Source organism: Cervus canadensis, chromosome 4 (genome assembly GCF_019320065.1).
Source record: "Cervus canadensis isolate Bull #8, Minnesota chromosome 4, ASM1932006v1, whole genome shotgun sequence".
Classification (NCBI taxonomy): Eukaryota; Metazoa; Chordata; class Mammalia; order Artiodactyla; family Cervidae; genus Cervus; species Cervus canadensis.
The window spans coordinates 13,871,941-13,899,919 of NC_057389.1; the positions used below are offsets into that span (position 1 = coordinate 13,871,941).

The 27,979-nt window shown below is 40.8% G+C and overlaps 1 protein-coding gene across 2 annotated transcripts in view; it reads left to right on the forward strand.

Annotated features, from left to right (window-relative positions):
• The window catches only part of LIX1 (limb and CNS expressed 1), a 53,274-nt gene that overhangs the window by 21,102 nt on the left and 4,193 nt on the right, over positions 1-27,979 (forward strand). For both annotated transcript variants that reach the window (XM_043464584.1, XM_043464585.1), the window contains exons 3-5: positions 15,240-15,380; positions 17,889-17,984; positions 26,879-26,956. In XM_043464584.1, the coding sequence (XP_043320519.1) occupies positions 15,240-15,380; positions 17,889-17,984; positions 26,879-26,956 (315 nt within the window). The remainder of the gene's footprint in view (positions 1-15,239; positions 15,381-17,888; positions 17,985-26,878; positions 26,957-27,979) is intronic.

Consider the following 27,979-nt stretch of genomic DNA (forward strand, 5'->3'; position numbering starts at 1 on the left):
TGTAACCCTAGACACTTAGGCATGAATGAGGAACAGGGGACGGGAAAGAAAGGCAGCAACTGAGGAGAGGATTCTCTAATCCTTGTGAGTCTGCGGGTCCACCACTGAGCATTCAAGGTGAAGGCTGCCCACTCATACAGAGCTGGCATCAGACTTCCATTCAGGGGAGGCCTCCTAAGAAAACAGACCTACTCAGCCACAGAGCAAGGTCTTCCCAGCTGCTTAAATGAACCTGGGTTTTATTGTTTTGTCCATGAATGTCAAAGGACTAAAGATCACCAAACATTTGAAGAAAAGCAAAAGAAAAAAGGCAAACAAATAAAAGAACAGAAATAATTCAAATAGCAGAGTACCTAAAAGAGTGTTACAAAAAGTATCTTCAGAAAATTATGAAAAGATAAGTATCCCTAAAATAGCTATGAAAAAAGAAGCAAGCAGGAAACAGGAAATTTTCAATGTGATCACCAGATTAGAACAATAAAAAAAAGTGAGTAAGCAGATGAGTAGACATAGATCACAGCCAAACTGATAAAGGATAACAAAGTGAAAACTAAATAACAAAGTAAATTTTCTGGAACTTAGAGCAAAAAGACAAAGATATGGAAAGAAGACAAGACAGGAAATACGGGACTAATCCTGGAGGTAAACATTAATCTAATAAGAGTTCTAGAAAGAGACAAAGGAAATAAGGGGACAAAATAAATACTAAGAAATAAATACAAAGAGAATTTGTATTAATACAAATAAATACAAAGAAAATTTCTTTGAGTTAAAGAAGCACAGATTTTCATGTTGAAATGGCCCACCATATTCCAAGCAAGTTCATAACAAAAGTTACACAGCTCTGTGACTGTATGAGACTTAGCAACAGCATTCTGTTCACGGATCAAAGGACTTTCGTCATTGATTTCACTGTTTGGGGGGATTTTGTTTTGTTTTAAGGTAGATTGGATTTATATGCAGGATATCTTTGGGGGATCTGATATGAAATAGGGCCAAAACTGTCAAAGCTGGTCAACAAAATAAAAAACTATATCTTTGAAAAGATAAATAAGAAAGACATATGTGAGTGTGACCTACTTATGAAGCGCTATCGCCACCTTCTCTTCAGGTCTAAACCCTGCCTGTCTTCCCAGACTTCACTCAGATACCATGTTCTCCATGAATTTTCCCTGAATCTTCCTATTAGAAGTCTCTACCTCCTCTGATTTTCCAAAGCAGTTATCCTTGTTGCTCTTCTAGTATTTAATGTTTTTCACCTTATGCTACTTATGGGGCTTCCCTGTAGGCTCAGCAGTAGAGAATCTGCCTACAATGCAAGATTGAGTTCAGTCCCTCGGTCAGGAAGATCCCCTGGAGAAGGAAATGGCAACCCACTCCAGTGTTCTTGCCTGGAAAATCCCATGGACCGAAGGGCCTGGTGGGCTACAATCTATAGGGTCACAAAGGAGTGGGACATGACTTGGTGACTAAGCAGCAACAACAGCTACTTATGTGCATGTTCTGTCTCTATAATAAAATGTAAGTGCCTCAGGGACAGAGTCTCTATCCTTATATCTCTAAAATGTCGACTACTGTGTTTTGCATATAGTAAGTGCCTAATAAATGTTGTTGAAAAGGAAAAAAGTGATAGCTGCTCAGTCGTGTCTGACTCTTGGCGACCTAATGGACTGTAGCCCAACCAGGCTCCTCTGTCCATGGAATTCTCCAGACAAAAATACTGGAGTGGGTAGCCATTCCCTTCTCCATGGTGTCTTCTCAACCCAGGAATCAAACTCAGGTCTCCTGCATTGCAGGCAGATTCTTTACCATCTGAGCCACCAGGGAAGTTGAATGAACAGCTAAATGATGAATAACAAATCCAAAAAATCAATGATGTTTATAGTTGTCCTTTTTTTTAGAATATTATCACTATTGACTGATATACAAAACAGTATATACTATTATACACAACATAATACATCAACTAAGGTATTTCACCTAACTCTGCAAGATGGTGGGCTAGGAAGGAAAAATCAGTAACATTAAAATCAGCTGATATTATTGTGTTCCTATCTGTGATTAGTTTGTAAAGTGGGTTAATTTGAACTTATTGATTAAAAAAAAAAAAAAAAAACCTTCTAATTCTCTCTGAATTTCATTTATGCAAAGTAACTTTTCCTCCACCCACAATCTCACATAACCAAGATTTGGCCATACTCACACCCAGGGATGTGTTATGTCTGTTCATATGTAATAACTACATTTATTATAATGTACTTAGAATATAATACATTTGACAGATCTGTGAATGGATCTAGAGGATGTAAGTCTAAGAAATTTTAATGCTTCGTTTTTGTATTTGCTGCCTTGAGAGCGATGAATTTCCCAATCATCCCATAAATTTCTATCCCAAATGGTAAGACTTTCCATATGTAGTAAATTTACCATCTTCCTTGTGGTCTCTGAAAAATAGGAAACAAAATTTTAAAAACTGAACTCTTCAGCAAGGTGGCCTCTTGGTGATTTCTCTGATCATTTCAGGGTTTCCTTTTCCTTATGTTTAAACCATCATATTTTAAGGTTCTCAGGAGGATTGTTAACATCCTTGCTTTAAAAGATCCAGAATTTCCTGAATCAAATACGTTTTGAAAATGTGCTTGGGTGATTGGCTGCCAAATCTTAACCCATTTGGCCCCCAGAAATGTGATTTGAGAAAGGAGAGCCAGGAAGGAAAAAAGAGAAAAAGAAAATTTCTCCAAAAGCAATGTCCTTCCACTTTTCTTGGTTTGTTCAGAAACCATCTTAAATGCTATTTTCACTGCATAACGTTTCATCATATTTTTGCTAGCAGTTGGTCTGTGAGAGCCTAAATGCTCATTCCTGCAATGCCTCTCACGTAATCAAATGTCACCCTTGTGCATTGCAAATCATTTCACGATGGATTATTAACGCCAAGACCATGTGCTGGGACATGGAGAAATCATTATGCCAGCAGTAGCCTTCTCACTGAGCCGTGGACGTCACCTCCAATGGTGCCAAGTAATTGAAAATACTTGAAGTGGAGTATGGGACTGGATTGCAGGATTAATCCTTCTGGTTCATGAAAGCTCTAAGAGATTATGCCCATTCATTCTTTAGAAAAGCGGTATTCAGACTGAGCTTAGTCTTCTGATTAATCAAAGGAAAGCAGTCAAAAGGCTCTGGTGGACACAAACCACTGGTTTTATGCAAAGAAACCTCCCACTGAAGTAAATGGGAGGCTTGTGTCCAGGAAGACTAATTGAAGAATTTTCAGTTAGTTTTGATGCCACAACCCCACAAAAAACAGAGAGCCAGAGGGAGATAAATCAACCATAAATCTGCCTTTTAACCATGCCTTCATAAACTACTTTGCTATAGAAAAAGAGAAGTGAAAATATGATTTGTTTTTTAATTTCTAAACAATAAATAAAACAATCAATTGTTACTAAACTATTTTTCTTTCAGAAAGTTATACTGAAACACATTAGTGATTATTATCTTTTATAAAAGAAACTATCTTCTAATACTGCAGGCATTAAGTACGAATTCATGTATTTTGGATGTATTCTCTCCATGCCATTTTTGTCTAGGCCGTTAATCCTTCCCTAGCCACATATCATGACCATGAAAACTTGCAATAATTTCCATTTTTTACAATAAGAGCAACACAAGAGCCATCAGCTCAACGTCTGGCTCCCCTCTTGATGAACTCAGAAGGAAAGCCACTCATTGTTTCAGCAGCTGTTTTTGTTTCCAAATCTGAAAGGGGGAACTTAATTGAGTATTTTCTCTTATTTTATATTTGATTAAAAGTTTTGTGATTCAAGTTTTTGTTTTCAAGCCAGTGACATAGTCTTCCCTATAGTCTGCTAGAATGATTTGGGTTATAGAATTTTATTCTTATTTGGAATAAAAAGTAAAAATTCTTTTGACTATAATACTACACCATGTGATTATTTATGTATATGAGTTTTGATTGTATAAAAAATGTATCCCCTGGCTAAAACACTGATGTGATAGTGTAATTTATTTGAAGTTTAGAACGCTAATTCACTGTGGTACCATACTTTTTTTTCACCTATTTTGTGGTACTTGGGTTTTTTGTATCATGCCAAGCACCACATAAAATTGAGACATTTAGGGCTTCCCTGGTGGCTCAGTGGTAAAGAATCCTCCTACCAATGCAGGAGACATGGGTTCAATCCCTGGTCTGGGAAGATCCCACATGCCATGGAGCAATTAGTTGCCCATGTGCCACTATTGAGCCTGTGCTCTAGAATGCAGGAGTCATAATTACTGAAGCCGCATGCCCTAGAGCTCATGTTCAGCAACAAGAGAAGCCATCCACACAAGTCCACACATCCCAGCTAGAAAGTAGCCTCCACTCTGCAATTAGAGAAAAGCCTTAGCAGCAATGAAGACCCAGCACAGCCAAAAATAAACAAATAAAAATTTAAAAAAAAAATTGAGACATTTAATTTTTCCATTAAAAAATCTGTTGATGGATTTTTTTTTTTCTTTTCTTTTCATTTTCAACCAGTATTTGGCATTGTGTAACAAGGTCACACACAGTTGGGAGAAGTAAGTGGGAAAACACTCAGAGCAGATGAACTTCTTCCAAAGCACTGTCTCTGAGAGGCCTTCCATTTTTATGCCAGTTGGTTTTCACACCAAAGCCTTTGCCTAGAAAGACTACTTTTCTACAGCCAGTCATGTGGAAAAACTGCCTTCCCAAGGTACATACTACCCAGAAGAAGGATAGGTGTGTTTCATTTGTTTCAGTTATTTTTAGGCCTATAGTATCTCTAGTCCACACCCCTCCCCAAAAGTTTATATGATGAAATTAAGACTCAAAAAGAGTAAATGAAGCACCTAAAAGCACACTTCTACATCATCAGGGCTAGGATTCAAGTCCTCCCCTGACTCTGAAACATGTGCTTTACTCCCTGCCACCACCCATAAAGAAGGCTGAGCGCCAAAGAGCTGATGCTTTCAAACTGTGATGCTGGAGAAGACTCTTGAGAGTCTCTTGGACAGGAAGGAGATCCAACCAGTCAATCCCTAAAGGAAACCAACCCTGAATATTCATTGGAAGGACTGATGCTGAAGCTTCAATACTTTGGCCATGTGATGCGAAGAGCTGACTCATTGGAAAAAAAAAAAAAAAACAAACCCTGATGCTGGGAAAGATTGAGGGCAGAGGAGAAGAGGGCAACAGAGAATGAGATGGCTGGGTGACATCAGTGACTCAACAAGCATGAGTCTGAGCAAACTCTGGGAGATGGTGAAGAACAGGAAGCCTGGCGTGCTGCAGTCCATGGGGTCACAGAGAGTTGGACATGACAGCAACTGAACAACATTTTTAAGGCAATAAACGCACTTTACTATCAAATATAGAACATGTTTTAGACTTTCATAGGTTGCATGATCCTTCTTTTTGTTTTAAAGTATTAAATCACAATGAACTAAGTTTATAAAATTAAGTTTTTCCCAAGAGAGAAGGGCTAGGAGAAAATTTGATTAATTCATAGTCATGGCTAAATGGAATTGTAATGTTCTCTTTTTACTGATTATTAAATAAGGCCTAGCCTTAACATTCCATGCTCCAAAGAAAGATTTAGTTCCTGCCATAAAATTGAGACTACTGCCTTGCACTAATGCTGTTTTAATGTCAACTATTACTGTTTGAAATCAGCCATGACCTCTTCTCTGTCACTAGATTTGTATACCTTGACACACGACATGCTATGCAATGTAACTTAACTTCTAAAGGAGGTATTTCCTGGTAGAAATCTCCACAGGAAAGCATCCTGTTTGGCAACTAATGAGACTCAAAGATAGGAAGATTAGTTAAAACCCCTTCCCATTTGAAAGTCATATGTCAGCTAATGATCCAGGCTTTAATGGCTTGCCTGTGAAACTGGAAGTGCATATTGTTTTAATGAGACCTGGTTATTACCCAGAACTCTTTGCTAACTTTATTTTTTTTTCATCAAGCAAAATAAACAGAGATATTCACATATTGCTGTTCCTAATAGAATCTCCACATATAGTGAAAGATAATGCTTGGGGAAAGGCTCCAGGTAAATAGACTTGGGACAATCTCCAGAGGGGTTCCCCAGCCTTTGCTGTTAAACTTTAGAAAGATGCTCACAGTCTTAGGAGTTGCTGAGGGAGGAAGAAAGGCTGACTTCACCTTTCCCCACCCCATCCCTGCATCTCTCTCTACACAATCAGAGCCAAGTCCTTTTACATCAAAGCAACTGTAAAAATAAACCAAAACTTTGAGCCCTGATCAATCCATCTTGTCTTCACCTTAACTTGAAAAAAAAAAAAAAGAATTAGAAGAAAAGAAAAAAGGGAAAAGAAAAAAAACCTCAAGGAGCAAAATACAACATGGTTTTGTAATAGTTACCAGGGACCTGGGTCTAGGTATGTGTGTAGAATAGCATTTGCAGCAGAGGTAAACGAGGAGGAGGCCAGGTGGTTTATATTATAAAAATAACATTCTGACCCACCATGTGCATGAAACGTTTCTTTCAGTTGACAGGAACTGGGTGAGTTTTCCCTGAAAATTGGACTCCCAGACCAGCCCCCTCCCCCACACCTAGCAAAGACCACCCCCCATTCCCAGCACACACAGAGCTCCAAATTGTTCCCAATATATTTACAGCCAGCCTGACCTACGGGGGAAGAGACACCATATTAACTTGGGTGATTGAGTCTCAACGGTTGCCCTTTTTCTCATCACCATCTGGAAAGAAAAAAAAAAAAAAAGCTAATATATCTACAATTAGATAAATTGGAACACATGCACATGTTCATGCTTAGACCAGGGCAGTCAAGGTCTTAAAGAACTGAAAGGGGGACAATTAGCATCAGGGCCTGGTTTGTGTGGCATTCTTTGTGCTGAAGGCTTGCTGTCAGGATGAAACTGAGGTGTTGGTGACACTGACCAGAGCCGGCAGGCCGTACACGCAAACTCTGCAAGTCGCTTGCTGAGACTTGGACTCCGAGTCACACCAGCAAGTGCCCCCCACCACCTGAATGACAGACTTGATAGCCTAAAAAATCTGGGCAAGAATTCTCACCTCGCACAGAGTCCGTTTATTTGGTTCTGCCACCTGCAGAGTCCCAGCTTGGGAGAGCCCCTTGGGTCCGACTTGCTATTGAGCAAATGCCACTAAATAACACTGACCTGCTGCTGGCCCCAGAGAGATGGCGCCTTCAGCTTTGAGTCTACATGTAGACACAGTCTGTCAAATGGATAATCCATGACGGGTCTTTTTCAAAAAACCTTGCTCCTCACCGACCACTTTTCAGCTCCTCAGCTACCACTGGCAGGCACAGAATAAAGTGCACCTAAGTTGATTTAGGATCTGCACACTTTTATTTTTCTTGATGTCTTTAAAATGCAAATGCAAAAAATTCTAAAAAGTCTATTGTTTAAGATGGAGAAAAGTCACTTATATTGATATCTTTCCACAGGCTTTCTTTCAAAAGCCATATAGTTGGGGTGTATGAACAGAAAAATATTAGTATCCAGAAACAGTCCCTCAATACATGTTCTAAGACAAAGCATGGGAAAAACTGTTAATAAAATGAGGAATACTAGGAAAGTTAATATTCAGAATATAAACTGTGTCATCCTGGCTGGAAAATGTTTCTGTGAGTAGTAATGCACTTATAATAATTTTAATTTGTATTGTTATCAATAATTAACAATAAAACTAGTATCTTACTAGGCATTTTTGTTTACAATATGTACATGACTGCTAAAATTTTATTTCAAGGAATTTTAAAAATTTCTGTACATCCTAAAAAATGGACTAATTACCATTTTATTTCAGGACAGCACACTGACCCACAAATAAATCTTGGTTTAATTTTTCTGTTGTATAGTATGATACATGAAAAATTATCATGAAGAAATAAGAACTGCTGAGTAAAAAGGAATATTGAGACTTCAGTTAAGTTAGAAGTGCCTATATACTTCCTAAAGTCTTAATTTTAGAAGAACAGTCATAAATGATTTTTTTCAACCTGAATGCTACTATCCCTAACTTTTGTGTAAAAGTAATTTCTCTAGTGAGAACTTAGGCTGTTTCATGTTAGCAGAGGTGGATATACTATTGCGATATTGAGATTCATGATGACATATATATTTGGTTTGGCTCCTGCCCAACAGCCTCTGACACCCCTAGGATTTCCTAAGTGATAAGAGTGATAAAGGTATCTTTTAGTGTTCATAACAAATAAAGGGTTATACCACATCTGAGTTTATGTTAATGAAGTGGCTTTGGGGGAAGCTCCTAGTGATGGAGCCTGGTTGCTAGGGGAATCAGCCATATGATGAGAAGTTTAGAATTTTCAGCCCCAACCTCTGATCTGATAAGGGAGAGAAGCTAAAGATTGATTTATGCACCAGTGGCCAAAGATTTCATCAATCACGCTTATGTTATGAAGCCTCCATACAAGTCCTAAATGGTGGGATTCAGAGAACTTCTAGGTTGGTGGTGCTGGGAGAAGGTGTGGAAGCACGGGGTCCTTCCACACACACCTCGCTCTATGCATCTTTCTCTGACTGTTCTCGAGTTGTATCCTTTTATAACAAATCAATAATCTAGTAGGTAACTAATTTTTATGAGTTCTCTGAACTGTTCTAGCAAATGATGGATGCTGAGGAAGGAGTTGTAGGAATCTGTCATTTTTAGCAGTTTGATCAGAAACACAGGGACTTGTGATTGGTGTCTGAAGTGGGGTCATCTGGTAGGACAGAGCCATCTGTGGAATCGGATGCTGTCTCCAGGTGGACAATTTCAGAATTGAGTTAAACTGTAGCATACCCAACCTAGACAGCATATTAAAAAGCAGAGACATCACTTTGTCAACAAAAGTCCGTCTGGTCAAGTCTATGGTTTTTCCAGTAGTCATGTATGGATGTGAGAGTTGGACTATAAAGAAAGCTGAGTGCAGAAGAATTGATGCTTTTGAAGTTTGGTGTTGGAGAAGACTCTTGAGAGTCCCTTGGACTGCAAGGAGATCCAACCAGTCCATCCTAAAGGAGATCAGTCCTGGGTGTTCATTGGAACGACTGATGTTGAAGCTGAAACTCCAATACTTTGGCCTCCTGATGCGAAGAGCAGACTCATTGGAAAAGACCCTGATGCTGGGGAAGATTGAGGGCAGGAGGAGAAGGGGACGATAGAGGATGAGGTGGTTGGATGGCATCACCGACTCAATGGACATGGGTTTGGGTGAACTCCGGGAGCTGGTGATGGACAGGGAGGCCTGGCGTGCTGTGGTTCATGGGGTCACAAACAGTCGGACACGACTGAGCAACTGAACTGAACTGAAATGAGCTGTAGCATACCCAGCTGGCATAAGAGAATCAGTTGGTGTGAAGGGGAAAGCTCCGCATATGGTAGTGACCAGAGACTGTTCTTCTCAACAGTGAAGCCAGTGAAACTTCTGCTGCATAGGTTACTTCAAATTCACAGCCAAGTGTTTAAAATGTGTGATTTCTTATTGCTTTTCTCATACAAAATCCCTCAAACTGTGTAAGCTTCAGGTCCCACACAAAACCTGGTTCTGCCTCTGCTGATTAGAAATGAGACACAGAACGGACAGAAGCTAGAGCAACATTCCTTTAAGGATAGTCCTGGATCTACCTGCCCCAGAATCACCTGGAAAGCTTGTTAAAATGCAGACCCCCACTGCAGTCCATCTGAAGAGACTCTGACTGGGAATGTGCATGTTATCAAGTTCCCCAGGTGATCTTTCCATGAAAACTAAAGGTTTCGAATTTTCGGTTTGGACTGCTGGCCAAGGCTTAGCAATGGTCTTTATAACATACCCTGTGGGCTCCTAGTAGCTTGTCAATGATCTCACATCCAAAATAAAATAAAGAGCCAGAAGGAGCTGGTCTTGGGAGAATTTCTCATCCGGTGGAGCTGGAGTTTAATTTAAATGACTTTTTGCTCTTGAAGGGTTACCAAATATATCTTAAAGTTGTTGAGGTAAAACCCTTAAAATTTGTGTGGTAAAACTCTCAAGTCTCTTGGCTCCATTCTTTTTTTTTTTTATATTTAATCTTTTTTTTTAATTTATTTTTATTAGTTGGAGGCTAATTACTTTACAATATTGTAGTGGATTTTGCCATACATTGACATGAATCAGCCATGGATTTACATGTATTCCCCCTCCCGATCTCCCCTCCCACCTCCCTCTCCACCCGATCCCTCTGGGTCTTCCTAGTGCACCAGCCCCAAACACTTGTCTCATGCATCCAACCTGGGCTGGTGATCTGTTTCACCCTAGATAATATACATGTTTCAATGCTGTTCTCTCGAAACATCCCACCCTCGCCTTTTCCCACAGAGTCCAAAAGTCTGTTCTGTATATCTGTGTCTCTTTTTCTGTTTTGCATATAGGGTTATCATTACCATCTTTCTAAATTCCATATATATTCGTTAGTATACTGTATTGGTCTTTATCTTTCTGGATTACTTCACTCTGTATAATGGGCTCCAGTTTCATCCATCTCATTAAAACTGATTCAAATGAATTCTTTTTAATGGCTGAGTAATATTCCATGGTGTATATGTACCACAGCTTCCTTATCCATTCGTCTGCTGATGGGCATCTAGGTTGCTTCCATGTCCTGGCTATTATAAACAGTGCTGTGATGAACATCGGGGTGCATGTGTCTCTTTCAGATCTGGTTTCCTCGGTGTGTATGCCCAGAAGTGGGATTGCTGGGTCATGTGGCAGTTCTATTTCCAGTTTTTTAAGAAATCTCCACACTGTTCTCCATAGCAGCTGTACTAGTTTGCATTCCCACCAACAGTGTAAGAGGGTTCCCTTTTCTCCACACCCTCTCCAGCATTTATTGCTTGTAGACTTTTGGATAGCATCTTGGCTCCATTCTTAATCAAGAGAACAATTCCAGACTGCACAAGAAAATTCTAACAGGGGCTGACAGTTGATCTCCTGTTCTAGTCACAGCTGGTCTTTCTCCATTTTCCTTATCCCTACAGTCCAGGTGAAGAAAAGAACCAAAAGGACATAGGAGAGAAGATGATATTAATATAAGTGTTAGCACATGCCTTCATCACTGAGCACAGTTTCTTGAGATACTACACTGCTTCTTCCTTGGCCTTTTCTTTTAAAAGAAGTTGAGTTCATCATGTGGGAATGAGAGGAGATATTCTTGGAATCTTATGTCAAAACGATCCATGCAGTAGCACGTATTTAGCTTGGGCTAAAGTACTATCTATACTGATTTGGGGAATGCTGGGAGACTTTAGCCAAATTATATCTCTTCTCTACTCCAAGGTGGGTGACCATTTCTGTGACAAGCAAAATAGTGTTGTGGTTAAAAATCTGGGCTCTCAAGTCTGACAGACAGGGGTTTAATCTTGCTTTGATAATTTTTTAAGTTGTATGACCTTGTGCTATGTAACCTCTGTGTTCTCAAGGGCAAAGTAAGGATAACAACAAAATAAACCTTACAGGATTGTGGTGATAACTAAATGTGACAATCGACATAAAACACTCAGCTTGTGCGTGCGTGCCAAGTCCCTTCAGTCGTGTCCAACTCTTTGGGACCCCGTGGACTATAGCCTGCCAGGCTCCTCTGTCCATAACATTTCCTAGGCAAGAATATTGGAGTGGGTTGCCATTTCCTCCTCCAGGGGATCTCCCGGACCCAGGGCTCAAACCCATATCTCTTATGTCTCCTGCGTTGGTAGGTGGGTTCTTTACCACTAGCGCCACCTAGAACAGTTTAGCTCAGCATCCAGCAACAAGGATTACTATTAGTGAGCTCTGCCTCAAGGAAATGGCAACCCACTCCAGTATTCTTGCCTGGAAAATCCCATGGACAGAGGAGCCTGGTGGGCTACAGACCATGGGGCTGCAAAGAGTCAGACACGACTGAGCAACTAAGACAGACAGATCTCAAGAGTGAGCTGAAGGAGTTCCCAATTACCTGATGGGAGCAAAGCTTCTGTGTTAGCTATCTGTGGCTGGGTAACAGACTGACACAAAACTTCTCATTGTCTCACACTCTTTCTGAGGATCAGGGATCTGGAAGCCGCTTAGTTGGGTAGTTCTGGCCCAGGGTCTCCCAGAGGTTGCAGTCAAGCCTGGAGCCACAGTCATCTAAAGGCTTGATGGGGTTTGGAGGATCAGCTTCAGTCTCCCTCAGAAGGCTCTTGGCAGTAGGAGTTAGTTAGATCCTTAGCAAGTGTACCTTTCAGTAGGACTACTCACAACACAGCAGCTGAGTCTTCCTAAAGAGAAAGCAAGTGTGACCAGGAAGGACCACAGTGCCTTTTATAACATAATATTAATATTAAATGTGACATACCATAGCTTCTGCTGTATTCTGTTAGTTACACAGACCAACTCTGTACAGCATGTACAAGTGTGAATACCAGGAGGCAGAGATCGCTGGGGGTTTTCTCAGAGGCTGGCTACCCCCACCTTTAAATAGTTTTCCTGAGCAATGCCACAGATGCTCCTTTTTTTTTTTTTTTTGCTTTAATTTTAGAGCTGAGAGGCTTTGAAATGATTATAGTGGTTTATAATCTACCGGCAAATGAAAGGCATCCAAGCATCAAGATAAATGTCTGAGTGGGGTCTTCTAGCCACTTGAAAAACATGTGGCTCCACATGCTAAAGAAATCCACAGCTGACTTGAGTAAAATCTTGACTATTAAATATTCCAGCCCTGCACTTTCACAAAGTGCAAAGGATAGAAGTTGTCTCTCTGTGTTAACAAGTAAGAATGGTTAGCGGATAAGTCATGGTTTACAAATCTGTATTTATGATTGGGGTCTGGCTGACAAACAGCAAGAATAAACCATACAACCTGGGGAGTCCAATCCCAGCAGGAAGTTGCTTTGAAATAACATCATACTTCATTCACTCCCCAAATGATGTCTTTGACGACCAGTTTGGACACATGGATAAAACATCCTGTCACTTACCGTATTTTATTTTCTTGCAGAATTTCCCACTGTTCGATGGTAACTCTCACAGTGCCTGTTCGTACAACAGAATCCACAGTCTGACTTAGATTTGCCAAGTAGATTGCTTTTGGCCAAATTTCTTGTCCAAACACAGGTCCTTATGGTTTGAGAGTTCCCACTAAAAGATCCCTAAAGAAAAATATGCAGTTTTACTGGCTCAGATTTGTAGCTCCAAAATTTAAAAGAAAGCGGCTGGTTAACATTATACACATTTTGAAGCACTTGTCTTTCAGAAATGCAAAGAACAATAGCAAGGAAAGCCTTTGATGGCTCAGAATTTATTTTATTTTATGTACTTATTAATTGGTACACTTTCTCCCCGATTTTAACCAAAGATTCTGTACATTGAAACAATAAAATAAGTAAAGACATGTGTCTGCTTGAAAAAATCTCAATTCTGGTTAAGTCTCAGAGTCCTTTTCCATGCTTTCTGGGTAAAGGCTCTCTCTGTTCTCTCAGCCCTGAAGCACTTTGATCTCAGAAGCAGTGCCATTTGGTTGTAAATGTATGTGGCGCCTTTGATCTAGTACTTAGCTGGTCTTATTTAAAATAGATAGCTTCTTTTATCTAAGTAGTGTTTACTAGGTCTCGCTCTATGAAAGATGGTTTAAATTGCTATTATTTAGATAGAAAGTTATATAAAGTTTCGTAAGAGTGCCCAGATCTGAATCTAATTCTCTAAATTCTAAAACCCCAATGGCATTATTATATGTTTCATACAGCAAATTCTTGTTAAAATGAGCTGATTTTACAGATGTCAGGTAATATTGCAAAAACTTTGTTTGCTTTTTAACGGGGAACTGATTTTCCAAAGAATAATAAACACACCCTACACTCGGGCAAAACTAGTACTCTCAAAGTGCCTGAACTAAAAGGCCAATTTTCCCCTCTGCAATTCACATATTAGTATATTTTTCTATTACTGGATTATGAATACAATAAAGGGTATATTGAAATGGGACTTTTTAAAATGAATAAGTGTATATCTTAAATTCTCTTCTTTAAGAGGATTTCTTAAATACTTTGTCAAGCGCTTTAGTGACGGGTGCTTTCAATTTCCTAGGCTATATTCAATTATCCATTCAACAAACTATGTTGCAGGTGCAAAGACAGAGAGTTGATTAAGTCAAAGGCTCCGTCCTTAGGTTGCTCACAGCCCGGGCTTGGGCGGCAGAGCGCTAGTGGACAGTTACCCTTCAGTGTGGTGTGTGCCTCTTATGGATGCTGCTCCTCCCAGCCTGCAGTTGGGAGTGGTCAGGGAAAGTTTCCTGGAAGAGGTGGTACCCAAGACTGCTGACTCAGAATTCAGTATCCTGTAAATTTCCAGCCAAATCCATAATTGCAAAGACACCTCTCCCAGTCTCCACACCCCTGGTTTAATGCAGGTGGTCAAAACCTTGAGAGAGGTCTAAAGCTTGAAGGGCTTTGCTGCCTGAAGCTACCTGAAAGGCTTATAGATTGCCATCCAACACTAAGGAAAAAAAGCCCAAACCATCTTTCACAGCAGTCACTTGGTCCTAACCTGAAGGTTAAAAAACATAAGCCTGAGATACTTACGTAACACTCTGAGGTACAGAGTGTTACTACGTGCTGGATATTCTCAGTGCTTTCTCTATATTAATGAATTGAGCCTATCCTCAACCCTACGACACAGGGACCACTATTATTCCCATTTAGAGAGGAGGAAATTGAGGCACAGAAAGACTAGTTTGTCCCTGGTTTTTCAGCTAGTGAGTTCCAGAGTTGGATTCGGAACCCGAGGAGTCTGACTCCAGAATATATGTTTTTAATTATTGTGTTAAACGTGTCTCCCATTTTCCTTCGGTCCTTACTTTCTTTTCTCTGAAATAAAGATTTGAGGAGGGCCCTGGTAATGAATGCAATCACTGAGCACAGAACAGTTGCCATGATTACGTTTGTTATTATTTATTAACAGAGTGTGAAAGCCTCTCACACACAGGCATTCAGTGACTGTGAAATAAGAGAAAAACATGTGAAGACTAACCGAGACATTTGCATGGGCTCTGGGGCTGCAAGAACGTCTGCATGATCATCAGGGGGATTAGCAATGGCTATGGAAGAATACATGCAGACAGTACATGTATAAATAGAAATAAATGTCCAGAGACCCATTGGGTCGGGGCGAAATGATGAGATGCCGGATTCTTGAATGACTCCTTTTCTCCTTCCCTTCTTAAGTGCTGCTTAAGTAGAGCTGAGGCCAGACGGGATGCAGCTAAAGTGGCCCTAATCAACTCCCTCTTCAACGAGCTGCCCTCTCGCCGGATCACCAAGGAATTCATTATGGAGAGTGTGCAGGAAGCAGTTGCCTCCACCAGCGTGAGTACCCACCAGGGAAGCGGGGAGCTGGCTGTACAGAGTACTGAGGCCTTTGAATCTTGGGAGATGCTAATGCAGACAAGTTCTTTAGGACCTGGTGCAGGTTTTATTTTTAACCCATTAGATCATTAATTTTCAGCAAAAAGAGCACTTAGACTGAAAATCATGATATTGGGGCTGGCTTCCTATCCACGTCTCAGCAAGATTCTTTAGCCTTCCTGGATCACAATTAATCAAGCTGTCTATTAAACTGGATCAAATTATGCATCTTGATTTGTTTATTTGGGTGATTTGTTTATTTGGGTGTTAGCTGTTTATTTGGGTGTTAGCACTGATTCTTTTAGGGCCTGAGGATGCATGCAGTTGAAAACCGCTTTAACCTAGGCATAAAGAAGTTCCGTTTTTCCCAAACTGGACTAATCATAAAAATTATCTGAAGCACTTGTTAAAAGTGCCAATTCCCCAGTCAATGTGACGTCCTGCACTCTGTGCTTTTAGGGAAATACTAACTGCTTGAAGTGAAGTGAAGTGAAAGTCGCTCAGTTGTGTCCGACTCTTGGCGACCCCATGGACTCTACAGTCCATGGAATTCTCCAGGCCAGAATACTGAAATGGGTAGCCTTTCCCTTCTCCAGGGGATCTTCCCAACCCAGGGATCGAACCCAGGTTTCCCTCATTGCGGGTAGATTCTTTACCAGCTGAGCCACAAGGCAAGCCCACTAACTGCTTAGCTATGAGAAAAACTGTATGCCTAATATTTGTTAGATGTTAGAGTTATCACACTTAGTATCGATTACTTTATTCCAAGAGCTCTGGAAATTTCTGTAATAGATATAATTAAACGCAAAGTGCTTTGAGAGCCAAACTATGTCTTAGAAATTTAGACAGGACATTTTCTCGCCAATCTAGGAGTAGATTATTTGCCCCATGAATTATTTGGTGCTCCTGATCCTTGTACCTCCAAACTATAAACCATTTTCACCACGGAGGAAGCCTTCAGTCTCAACTGGGGCAGGCATCTCCCTGTGTGTCCTTAAAGTGCAGAAACCAAAAGGCATTACCAAAGAGATAAGCTACCTCCTGCTTCACCTTTAGCATGGATCAACCCTATCTGAGAGTTTCATTCCCTGATTCCCTTAACCTGACTATGCAAGTCAAGGTTCTGTTATTCTGGAGAAGCTACCGATAAGGAAGGTGACATTATCACACCAGCTGTGACCTTTTTTTGCTGCCTTCCCCCCTCGTAAATGCTCTTATCACACAGAGAAGCGATGAGGGGAGGGAGGCAGAGACTGAGAGTGGTTGTCCTGGCAGAGAGACTTCAGGGAGCTCTGGTCTGTCTCTGCTCTGAGGATGAAAGGAAGCCTTTATTTTTCTGCCCTGTAAATTTCAAGTGCCTTCGAGGAAGAGAAGTTAGGGAAATGATGCCTGATTTATATGTGTGGAATTTACTCAGGAGCAGGGAGGGGTCCTCAGTGTAAATGTAATTTATCATTTTTTTCATGGAAATTTCTAAGGAAGGAGAATATATATGGTTCATAGGCTTCTGGATGGATTTCCTCTGGGATATTTAAAAAGCCAACATAAATATTTCGGCAGTAGTGTGTTAATGTTATTGCATTCAAAAGCTATAAATTTGCGGCTATCTGATGCTGGCTGTTGTTTGTTCAGTCTCTCAAAGCCATTGCCCACCTTCCCAGGAATCTAAGGCCGTGGGATATTGAAGGGCAGGCCCCAATGCCATTCCAGAGCTCATGTTAGCTTCTTTATTGACACTCCCCATAACCAAATATTGAAGAGGAATTTCATTTTTTCCCATCACCCACCCACCTTGTTTGTTAAAGATTAAGTCGTCCAGAATTGAAAAAATATAAACCAAAATCCATGTCTCCCCAGGTTGAACACCAGCCTATTATGAAAAGCTCCCATTGAGAATCACGGTGGTCAAACATCAACATGAATCAGCCATAGGTGTACGTGTGTCCCCTCTCTCTTAAACTTTCAAATTAAAAAATAAATTAATTTAAAAAAAAAAGAATCATGGTGGTAAAATATGAATGGTCCATACAACTGGAGAATTTTTTCCCTGTTAGTTACATAATTTGCTTGGTGATCACTAGAATCTTATGAAGCAAGTCAGCATTTCAAGATTTCAATAATGGATGAAAACAGCCTCAAAGGGCAACCACTCATTAGAGTGGCATTAATGCCACTACCAACAAAAACTCTATAGAGATGTGGGAATTTCTGCTTTAGTATAATTATTCTTTTTGAGTATATAATCAGTTAACATTCTAACGAAAAGCTAGGTTCAAATTGACTTAAAAAATCCTCTTCACTCTGAGAGATGGTAAGATTAAGGCTTTTATGCCAAATCAGCTGGAGATGGTTGTAAAAAGTGCACACCTGTAGGGTTAGAACCACGGGTGTTTCACAGGATTCATTCATGACCCCCAAAGAAGAGGAGGAAAAATCCGTGATACTTTGCTTTTCTGCTTCCTTCCCAAGGGCACTTTGGATGACGCAGATGACCCGAGCACCAGCATTGGAGCCTATCACTACATGTTGGAGTCAAACATGGGGAAGACCATGCTAGAGTTTCAGGTACCCACCACACGTTTATTTTGCTACACAGCCCCTAGAAGCCTGGGGGAATGCCCTTCTTATCACGAACAGCTCTTTGTTTATTTCAGTCATTTTAATTTAACCCTCTTAGAATCCAGCCCTGTAACTCTCTTCTGGCAGCACTGCAGTAGGCTAAAACAAACAAGTCAACAAGGCACAATCTTTGCTTCTTCAAGGAAAGTAGAAGACTTAAGCTAAGAAACAGGTAGGGAACATTACCATCTTATGACCCTATTAACACTTTACCAGCTTTTCAGTATAAAGCTCCCCTTTTAATCAAATCAAACAGCTTGAAATATTGGTCATGACTATTTGGTTCTTAATTTTCAGAAGTTATAGTTGAAGGTGACTGCAATGTATATTAAACAATTTCCCCCTCCATTATGGTATTTTTGAAAACAAGATCTGCCATCTCCTATCATTAAGTAAATCAAAAAATTTAACAAGCTGTAGCTGTTTTCATTCCACTACTGACAAGCAATAACAGAGCTAAGGAACTATATTACCTATTATTTGTAAACTAATTATACCAGCAGTAAGAAGAAGAAGAATAGCTCACACTCACTGGATGCTTACCTTGTCTGGCACTGTGCTAAGCATTTAACAAGTCTTACCATAATTTAACCTTCACAAAAATGCATGAGTATTTATTATACCCATGTCAGCATTAAAGGGTTAGGGTTAGGGTTATGTCATACAGCTTAGTAAATGGCACAGCCTGGGTTTAGACCCAGGCAGTCTGATTCCTGAGTTCACATTTTGACTATTATCCTATATTGGGCTCGAAGGACAAAAATTCAATAGTGGTTGAGAATGAAAAGTATGCTCTCTAAAAAATTAAATTTGAATACAGTTGACCATCCATATACATCAATGTTACTAAGAATCAATATGCAGTGTTATAACAAGGAGACTTTACCTCCAAGATTTCTATTATTTTAGGTTAGATTCCAAGAAGCAATCAGAATATAAAGTTTTATGGACAAAAATGTTCATCGTGGTATAATTTACAGTGGTGGTATAGCTGAACCCTAAAGCCAGCTTTCAAATACCATCTTTGGTACCTTTCAAACTCTTTTCCTAACTGCAAGCCCACAGCCACTTCTCAGGTGGATATGTCCATCCTGCCCATTTTAAAACTCATTAATTTTACTCATCATTCTCTTGTTTGATTGAAGCAAAAAATGCTCTTTTTTCATCCTTTCCTAGGAAGATCTCAGTCATCCAGATTTCTCCTTAAGCAGTTGAGGTCTCACTGACCTTTGATGTTGCTTGTCTTGGTTTACAAAAGACCTTGAACTCACCTTCTGGTGTAGACAGCGGCTTGCAGCAGCCAGTGGTTCTCAGCCCTGGCTGGGGAGTGGGTTCAGCTACTCACCTCTAAATCTGTTTCCTCATTTGTACATAAACCAGAAAGAATAAGAGTAGCAATTAAAAAAAAAAAAAAGAGTAGCAATAATAGCCATGCTACCTCACTGTGCCATTGTGAAGATTAAACAAGACTGCATAGAGAGTTCAGAACAATTCCAGGCATATGGTAAATGCTCAGTAAAAAATGACAACTGATAGTATATATATATTTCTGAAGAAGGACTGCTTTACTTGAAATGCCAGAGGTTACCGGATGGATTCCCTTGACAGCTTTATCTAACCTAAAGTCTTCAGATGAGGATAAGGTAGCTTCCCAGCAAAAAATGTTTCAGGGCCCTGGGTCTCCTGCACTGCAGGCAGATTCTTTGCCAACTGAGCTATGAGGGAAGCCCTGCTATAGAATACAGGAGTGAAACTGGCAAGAGTCCTTTTTTATATCCCATAGCAATCTAAAGTCAAACAGAGGAAACATAAAAGGGAGGCGCATGACACAAGAGAAGGAACACAAACTAAAAAAATCATACAGATCCAAGTGCCAAGCCTGTTCTACCACTTGTCACCTGTGAACTCAGCCATTCTGAGACTCAGTTTTTCTCATCTACAAAATAAGAATCATGATGTCCACTGTATAGACTTTTTGTGGGACTTATACAATGTGACATTTATAAAGCATTTAGCACGATGATTCCCTAAGAAAATCATTTAATTTCTCCTCTCTCCCTGATAGAAGAATATTGTACTTTTTTTTTTTCTTGCAGAATGAATGTTGCCTGGCCAAGAACATGGTAGCTTGTATAGGATTTAGTAACTATTTTCAGAAAAATCAAGAATGATTTTTTTAATGCAGTGGGTTAGTCTGCCAAATATAGGGAAGGCAAAAAAAAATTTTTTTTTAAATTCTGTCCAAGTACTATGAAAGGTTGTAGTCAACCACCTTTTAGTAATCCTTTTTTTTTAATTGCCTTACTGTGGGCTACATGTTTTCTGTGTGGTCTGCGTAGTACGGTATTTAAGTATGTGAAATAATAATTTGACTCATATTGTGGAAATGCTTCATAAATTCTCATAAAGGAGGCTGGGTGCTGGATGAGAGACAGAGGTAGAGGAAGACGTGAGGGCAGGAAAAATCCAAACTCCCTCCTCCCAGTAGGGATGCTGGCAACCCACAGGGAGGGCCATGCAGTACATCCCTCTTCCTTCCTCCAGCCCAAGGTCGCCTGCTGGTTTTCTGCACATTCCTCCGTGGCCTGGGTTAAATGCATCAACTTGTTTCTGCGCATAATGGGAATTGACCACAGGCCTGGGCTGTTTGCAGTCAACACAGCAATTCAGTACCCCTGGGGGGTAATAGATGTGTGTTTGTATCTAGCTACAGTTGACTATACAGTCTAAAAACGAGACTGGTGTCTCCTGACTGCCCTCGGGCTTTCCAGGGGGGCCATCAAAGAGGCAGAGCTCAGAAGAAACCTGATAGGCTTCTGCTTACCTTCACTTCGTGGGCGGGAGGCTGGGGTGCCTGTTTAAGGTAGCCTTGCCTCTCTCTGTAGAGAAAACTGCCTCATGTTTGCGGGGGTGGGATGGCGGCAGCTCTAGCCACTGGGTCTTGTCAAGGTCAGATTCAAGGCAGACTTTGACTGAAGCTGGTTAATATATTTATTCTGAAGCCTAATGCAATCCAAAGACGAGCTGTTTATTTACATCTTTGCTAAGTTCTCCAGGTCGCCTTTTAAAACCTCATCCCATAAACAAATTTCCTCTTAAATCCATTCTCTTGGGTGGGGAGATGGTGCCCACCTGTTTTTCAAGTTCTCCATTTACACTGTTTGTTTTTCTTATTTCTGATGAATCACAGAACCAAGCCAGTCTCCCAGACAGAGTTCCAGAGAGAAGCAGTGTTCATTCTCTCCCTGTGAAGTAGCTGGGAGGCCAAATATTGTTTCTCATAGGAGGCAACACCAAGAAGCTCTGTGAGGACAGACCCCAGTCGTTGTTGGCTTAGATTTAATGAATGACAACATGAACCAGGAAAGCTGTAGAATGAAAGCTACAACTGCAATGTTCCTGAAGAGAAAGAAAACACAGGACTCGATTCACCATCTGATTTCTAATTTACTTATGGGCCTCCCTGTGGCTCAGACAGTAAAGAATCTGCCTGCAGTTCAGGAGACCCAGGTTCGATCTCTGGGTCGGGAAGATCCCCTGGAGAAGGAAATAGCTTCCCACTCCGGTATTCTAGCCTGGAGAATTCCATGGCTAGAGGAGTCTGGTGGGCTACAGTCTATGGGGTCACAAAGAGTCAGACACAACTGAGCAACTAATACTTGGTAAAGGGAACTGGCTACATATTTTATGGGGGCCTGGTGCAAAATGAAAGTTTAAGACCTTTTGTTCAAAAATTACTATGAATTTAAAGATAACAAAGCGCTAAACCAAGCTCAAAGCCCGTGTGACTATACAGATCATAAGCTCATGAAACTGCCCTTGTCCCTGAGACAAGATCCCCAGAAGAGCCCAGACTAGGGTAAGAAGAGTCAACTGGGGTACAAAATTTAAAGGAGCATCAAAAAATTCAGTAATCAAGGCAAACAATATTATAATGCAATACGTTTAAAACTCAACATAAATGCGCAAAAATCTATGACAAATGAAAAATAAAGGTAGGATTTTAAATAAAAGACCCTGAACTTGTACAACTCACCTTAAGTTGGGTTAGGGTTAGGTACACTCACCTGGCCCCAGTCTCAACCCCACCTCTAGACCAGCTTCTTGTTTATTTGTCAGCCCATGCAGAGGAGCCAGGCTTCTAGATCAGCCTACGTGACAAACACAGCTCAAAGACTTCAGTGAGGAAGAAGCAGGACAGATAGCCCACCAAACAGACTTAAATCAAAATGACAGGGCTTCAACAAGTAGGAAAACAAGGCTGAGAAGACCAGGCAGTGAGGAGTCATAGGAAACTAGGAACCGAGTCCTCACAGAAGCCCACAGCCACGCTCTCCTTACCAGTTTTTCATAATGCAAGGATTTCCCATGCAATCAATGAGAAGCATGCAGAGATTTCCTGGGGTTGAGCCAGGGTTCACACAGCTTCAGGAAGATCTGAAGATAGTGAACTTGGTCAGTTCAGGTCAATTCAGTTCAGTCACTCAGTTGTGTCCGACTCTTTGTGACCCCATGGACTGCAGCACGCCAGGCCTCCCTGTCCTTCACCAACTCCCAGAGTTTACTCAAACTCATGTCCATTGAGTCAGTAATGCCATCCAACCATCTCATCCTCTGTCGTCCCCTTCTTCTCCTGTCTTCAGTCTTTCCCGCCATCAGGGTCTATTCAAATGAGTCAGCTCTTCGCATCAGGTGGCCAAAGTTGCAGTTGCAACTTTGGAGTTGCAGCTTCAGCATCAGTCCTTCTGATGAATATTCAGGACTGATTTCCTTTAGGATGGACTGGTTGGATCTTCTTGCAGTCCAGGGGACTCTCAAGAGTCTCCTCCAACACCACAGTTCAAAAGCATCAATTCTTGGTCATGTGAGGGGAAATAAAGAAATGGGACAGGGAGAATGTGGAAATATTTCAGTATACTTCATATGACGATGGCAAGATTCATTAGCTCCAGAGAGGAGGGCAAATACACACAAAGTAAGAAGGTAAAAGAAGGTTATCTTTCCTGGGGGATTTAGGGACGAGAGCCGCAGTGAAGAAGAGGCCGTTGTGTTACAGCAGAGGAAACAATTGCTTGATGATAGGATAGAAATTTAGACAAACCAGAGGGGGTGAAGAGGATAATCCTCCTCCTGCAGACAAAAACAGCTCAAGTCTCAGGGGGGAAGTTTTATGAGAGGCGTAGGTTGCCAAGGGATATGAGAAAGATTTCCAGTTCTGTTCACAGAATTGTGGGTTCCACAGTGTTAGGAGGGTTGCTGAGTGACACAACAGAAATTTATCTGGATGAGGGGCTTGGCACATAGATAGGAACGAAAGCTTAGACGACATTGGAGGAAAAATATATTATGAAGGCAACAGTTGTCAGAGGATGGAATTAAGAGCTCTGTTCGCAATAGGTTGTTTCTCAAACTGGGCCACATGGATGCAAGGATGATGCCAGGAGGGCTACTGAAGCCACAGAATAAATTCAGTACATCTTTCTGGGTTGTCGACGTTACGTGAATATTGCAGGAAAAGGAAAGTGGCATTCATTTTCTTCTTTAAGGAAATGGACATACACAATAAAACACATAATTTAAGTTGAGTCTTACGATAAAACATCATAAAACATTTGTCAATATTGTCCCTCCTGTAACACCATGGAGGTGTTCATATCAGAACCTAAAGATCATTCCTAGCCATTTTTATGTCCGCAAAGCATTTAGTGAGTAGGCCTGAGGGGATAGCAAGGGATAGCAACACAAGTTTACCTTCCTCAGCCACTGGGGTTATCTTGGTAAGAGGCATAGTGTTGGGAGCCAGATTAGATTATGGATTTGGTTATGGAACAAAAGACTCTCTCTTTTCCAAAGTAGCATAGTGATGTGACAGAGTGGAAATCTGGATGGGGACAGGGAGAAGTGGAGAGGAATCATAAGAAGGGTGAGTTCCCCTGGCACTGGACCGAGGACCCTGGGCAGACATGGGGTCAGTGTGTGGCCCAGCTGCTCTCCATGTCATGTTTTAATTAATGGAGACACATGGTTTTGCTTTTACCAAGGTCTCTGTCTGTTCTTGGGCTTCCTGGTGGCTCAGACAGTGTCTGCCTGCAGTGTGGGAGACCCAAGTTTGATCCCTGTGTTGGGAACATCTCCTGGAGAAGGGAATGGCAACCCACTCCTATGTTCTTGCCTGGAGAATTCCACGGACAGAGGGACCTGGTGGGCTACGGTCCATAGGGTCACAAAGAGTCAGATACAACTGAGCAACTAACAGTGTGTGTTCTTGTGATGCTCACTGTGTAGTAATACATACACAAAATCCCAAACCAAAAAGAAGAAAAGCATTACATTCTAATGGCAATTTAAACATGAGAATAGTGCTATTCAGACATGAGACATTTAGACATGAGAATATTTGTTCTGATGATCTTATCTCTTTAAATTTTACCTCATAATTTTAAGGTAACTGTAATCTCAAACTGAGCTTATGTCTCCAGATTTCATAGTGAAAACGTTTTCCAGAGCAAGCAGACATAAAGACAAAAGTCCACTTTGTTTTTGAATGGGCATAAGACATCTGTTCAAATGTTAAGCTTTCATAACTTGTCTCATGACCAAGAAGTTCCTTAACTGTATTGTTATTTTCCAATAGGTATGTGGCTGTGGTTTGTACTACCACTAATCCACTGTAGATGTTTCTCTGATCAAAAAAGAAAGAAAAAAAAAAATGCAGGTAACTTCAATGTTACTGTTACTGTTAAGTCACTTCAGTCGTGTCCGACTCTGTGCGACCCCATAGCCGGCAGCCCACCAGGCTCCCCCATCCCTGGGATTCTCCAGGGAAGAATACTGGAGTGGGTTGCCATTTCCTTCTCCAGTGCCTGAAAGTGAAAAGTGAAAGTGAAGTTGCTCAGTCGGGTCCGACTCTTCGAAACCCCATGGACCACAGCCTACCAGGCTCCTCTGTCTATGGGATTTTCCAGGCAAGAGTACTGGAGTGGGGTGCCATTGCCGTCTGGAAGACTGCTAATCCTAATCAGATTGGAAAAACAAAATCTTCAGTATGTTGAATACATGTTAGCTTGCACTCGGTATCAGGCAGGGAAAGGATGATGTTGATAGAAAGGCTAAAGGCTGTGCTCAGCCCTGGCCATTGAATGTGAAAACTGTGGGTGGGTTTACTGTCAATTCATCCTTATTGGTCATATTTTAAGGCATTTTCTTGACTGAATTTATAAACTTAGGGGTATTTTACAGTTTCTGTAGTTTGTCCATTGTATGCTCTATATTTACTTTTTGGCCTAAATTTTTTAAAATTTAAATTATTTTCATATGCCATATTGTCACATGGTTCAAAGCTCAAAAGGTACAAATGAGTGTCAGAGAAAAGCCTCCCTCCATTTTTCTCCCCTGAGGCGACTCATGTTCCCAGATTCTTTTGTCTCTTGTCAGAACTCTTCTAGGCATTTATAAGCAAATATTTACAGGCATCTTCTAATTCTTACTCAAGTAGTAACACACAGTATACATGTTGGACACCTTGCTTTTAACACCTCACAGAGACTCTTTACATTAGAACGAGAGAGCCTTCTTACCCTTTGTGATTGCATTGTATTTGGTAGGATGACCATGTTGTAAAGAAGGAAGGATCATTTACCTTTTATCCTTCTGAATTCTTAGCTGAGACTCCTGTAATGAAAGGCAGATTAAGAAGAGAAAAACAGAAGTACACCTCGTGTATGTGTGAGAGATACTCAGGGAAAAATGAGGAACTCCACAAGGTGGCTTAGAATTCAGGATTAAATACCATCTTAATACAGAAGGGAGCAGGGGTGTACGCCTCTCAGGAAAGCGCACGTGTGCCTGCTCAGCTGCTCAGTCATGTCTGAATCTTTGCAACCCACGGACTATAGCCCACCAGGCTCCACCGGGCTCCTCCGTCCATGGGATTTCCCAAGCAAGCATACTTGAATGGGCTGCCATTTCCTTCTCCAGGGGATCTTCATGACCCGGGAGTTGAACCCGTGTCTCTTAGGTTTCCTGCCTTGGCAGGCAGATCCTTTACTGCCGAGCCACCAGGGGAGACCCTTAGGAGAGAGGAGATGATCTTTAAGAAAGGTGAATTGATCCTTAGAAGAATAGATAGGAGATATGATAGTGACAAAGTTTGGCGGAGCATGGAGTGGACTTGTTTTCTACTTCTGGGATAAGCGTCAGTATTCCCTGGTTGATGAAACCCCTGGAGAAGGGTTTTATAACAATTAAGTTCCTTTTGGAGGATCTGTCTTTTGGGAGATAAGGGGAGTTCAGAGAAAGCCTCTTTCTCTGTTTGTGGTTTTTTAAGTAGTTACAGTTCAAAATAATCAATATACCAGAGTTGCATATTTGGGGGTGCTATATTCTTCTACACTTCAGGATTTAACCATTCCTTTTTGTAAACATTTCATTTAACCATTCCTTTAAAAATGAACATTTAAGATATTGCCAGTCTCAGACAATTTTTCTAAAATGATGCAATGAATAGCCTTGCCTACACATTATTTGAAGATGTGCTGGGATATTTATATAACTTCCTGGATATAAAATTGTTACAGCATATGTGTTTACACTGTTGAGAGGTATTTGTCCATTATTTAATAGTTCATGCCAAATATAGATAAAACAGAGGAGGGAAGGAAAAACGCTCCGGAAGCTTACGACTGTGGTATTTGAAAAGTCTCAAAGTGTTCTGACAGTATTGTATATTCCATTTTCCTGATATAGTTGGGGATTAGAGTTATGACCTCTTCAGCAATCACTGAGGCACTTTCTTTCACATTTCTACTTTGAGACTAATGAAAAGCATTTGGGTTTTATAGGAGCTTATGACCATTTTCCAACTATTGCACTGGAACGGAAGCCTCAAAGCCCTTCGTGAAACAAAATGTTCCAGACAGGTGAGATTTTTCCAGTAAAAAGCAGGTTTGTGTTGTATGGACTAAGCGGATGGCTCATCTTCCACTGAGGTTCCTTTATTTGAATTTTTCTCTGTTTAGTACCTTATTTATTAAGAGCAGAGGATATATATATGTGTGTGTTGTGCTTAGTCGCTTCATTGCGTCCAACTCTTTGAGACCCTCCGGACTGTAGCCCGCCAGGCTCCTCTGTCCATGGGGATTCTCCAAGCAAGAATACTGGAGTGGGTTGCCATGCCCTTCTCCAGGGGATCTTCCCAACCCAAGGATCAAACCCAGATCTCCCTCATTGCAGACAGATATTTCACTGTCTGAGCCACCAGGGAAGTATATATCTACTAACATATATATATGTATACACTAACATATATAAGTATATATAACTTTATGTGCATTTATATGCACATAGCTATATGTTCAACATTTATAGGTATACTAACATATATATGTACATATATATATATATGATACATCTATCTGGTATATCTCTCTCTGATATATCTATCTAGATTTAGATCTAGATATATCAGTCCAGTTGTGTCAGGGACTGACCAAATACACACACTAAGAAGAATGTTGACTGGCCATAGGACTGACTTAGATACCTGTACTGAACACTAGAATGGAGGGATCACTAAGACAGACTTAGTTCCTAAGCCAGATATGGCATCTACTCCATGCAGTGTGCCCCCTCCCACTCTTCAAAGCAGAAAGAAATGTGAGTCTGCACCACCTCCAAACCTCCTCTCCTCACCGAGAACAGGAGAACTCTTCTCACCCCCACCAAATGTTCCCGGTGGGCAACAGAACTGATTATCAAGGTGGGAGACATGGTATTTCCATCACTTCAATTTTTTGTTTTTCAATCAGTTCAGTTTTGGGGTTTGGAAGTTTCTTCTTTATTTTTCAGAGACAGGGTCTCACTATTTCTTAGCTACCTATGAAAAGCACCCTGCCCCCTCTTTTGGTGGCAAAGGCAAACCCCCTCCCATGCACTTAATGGTT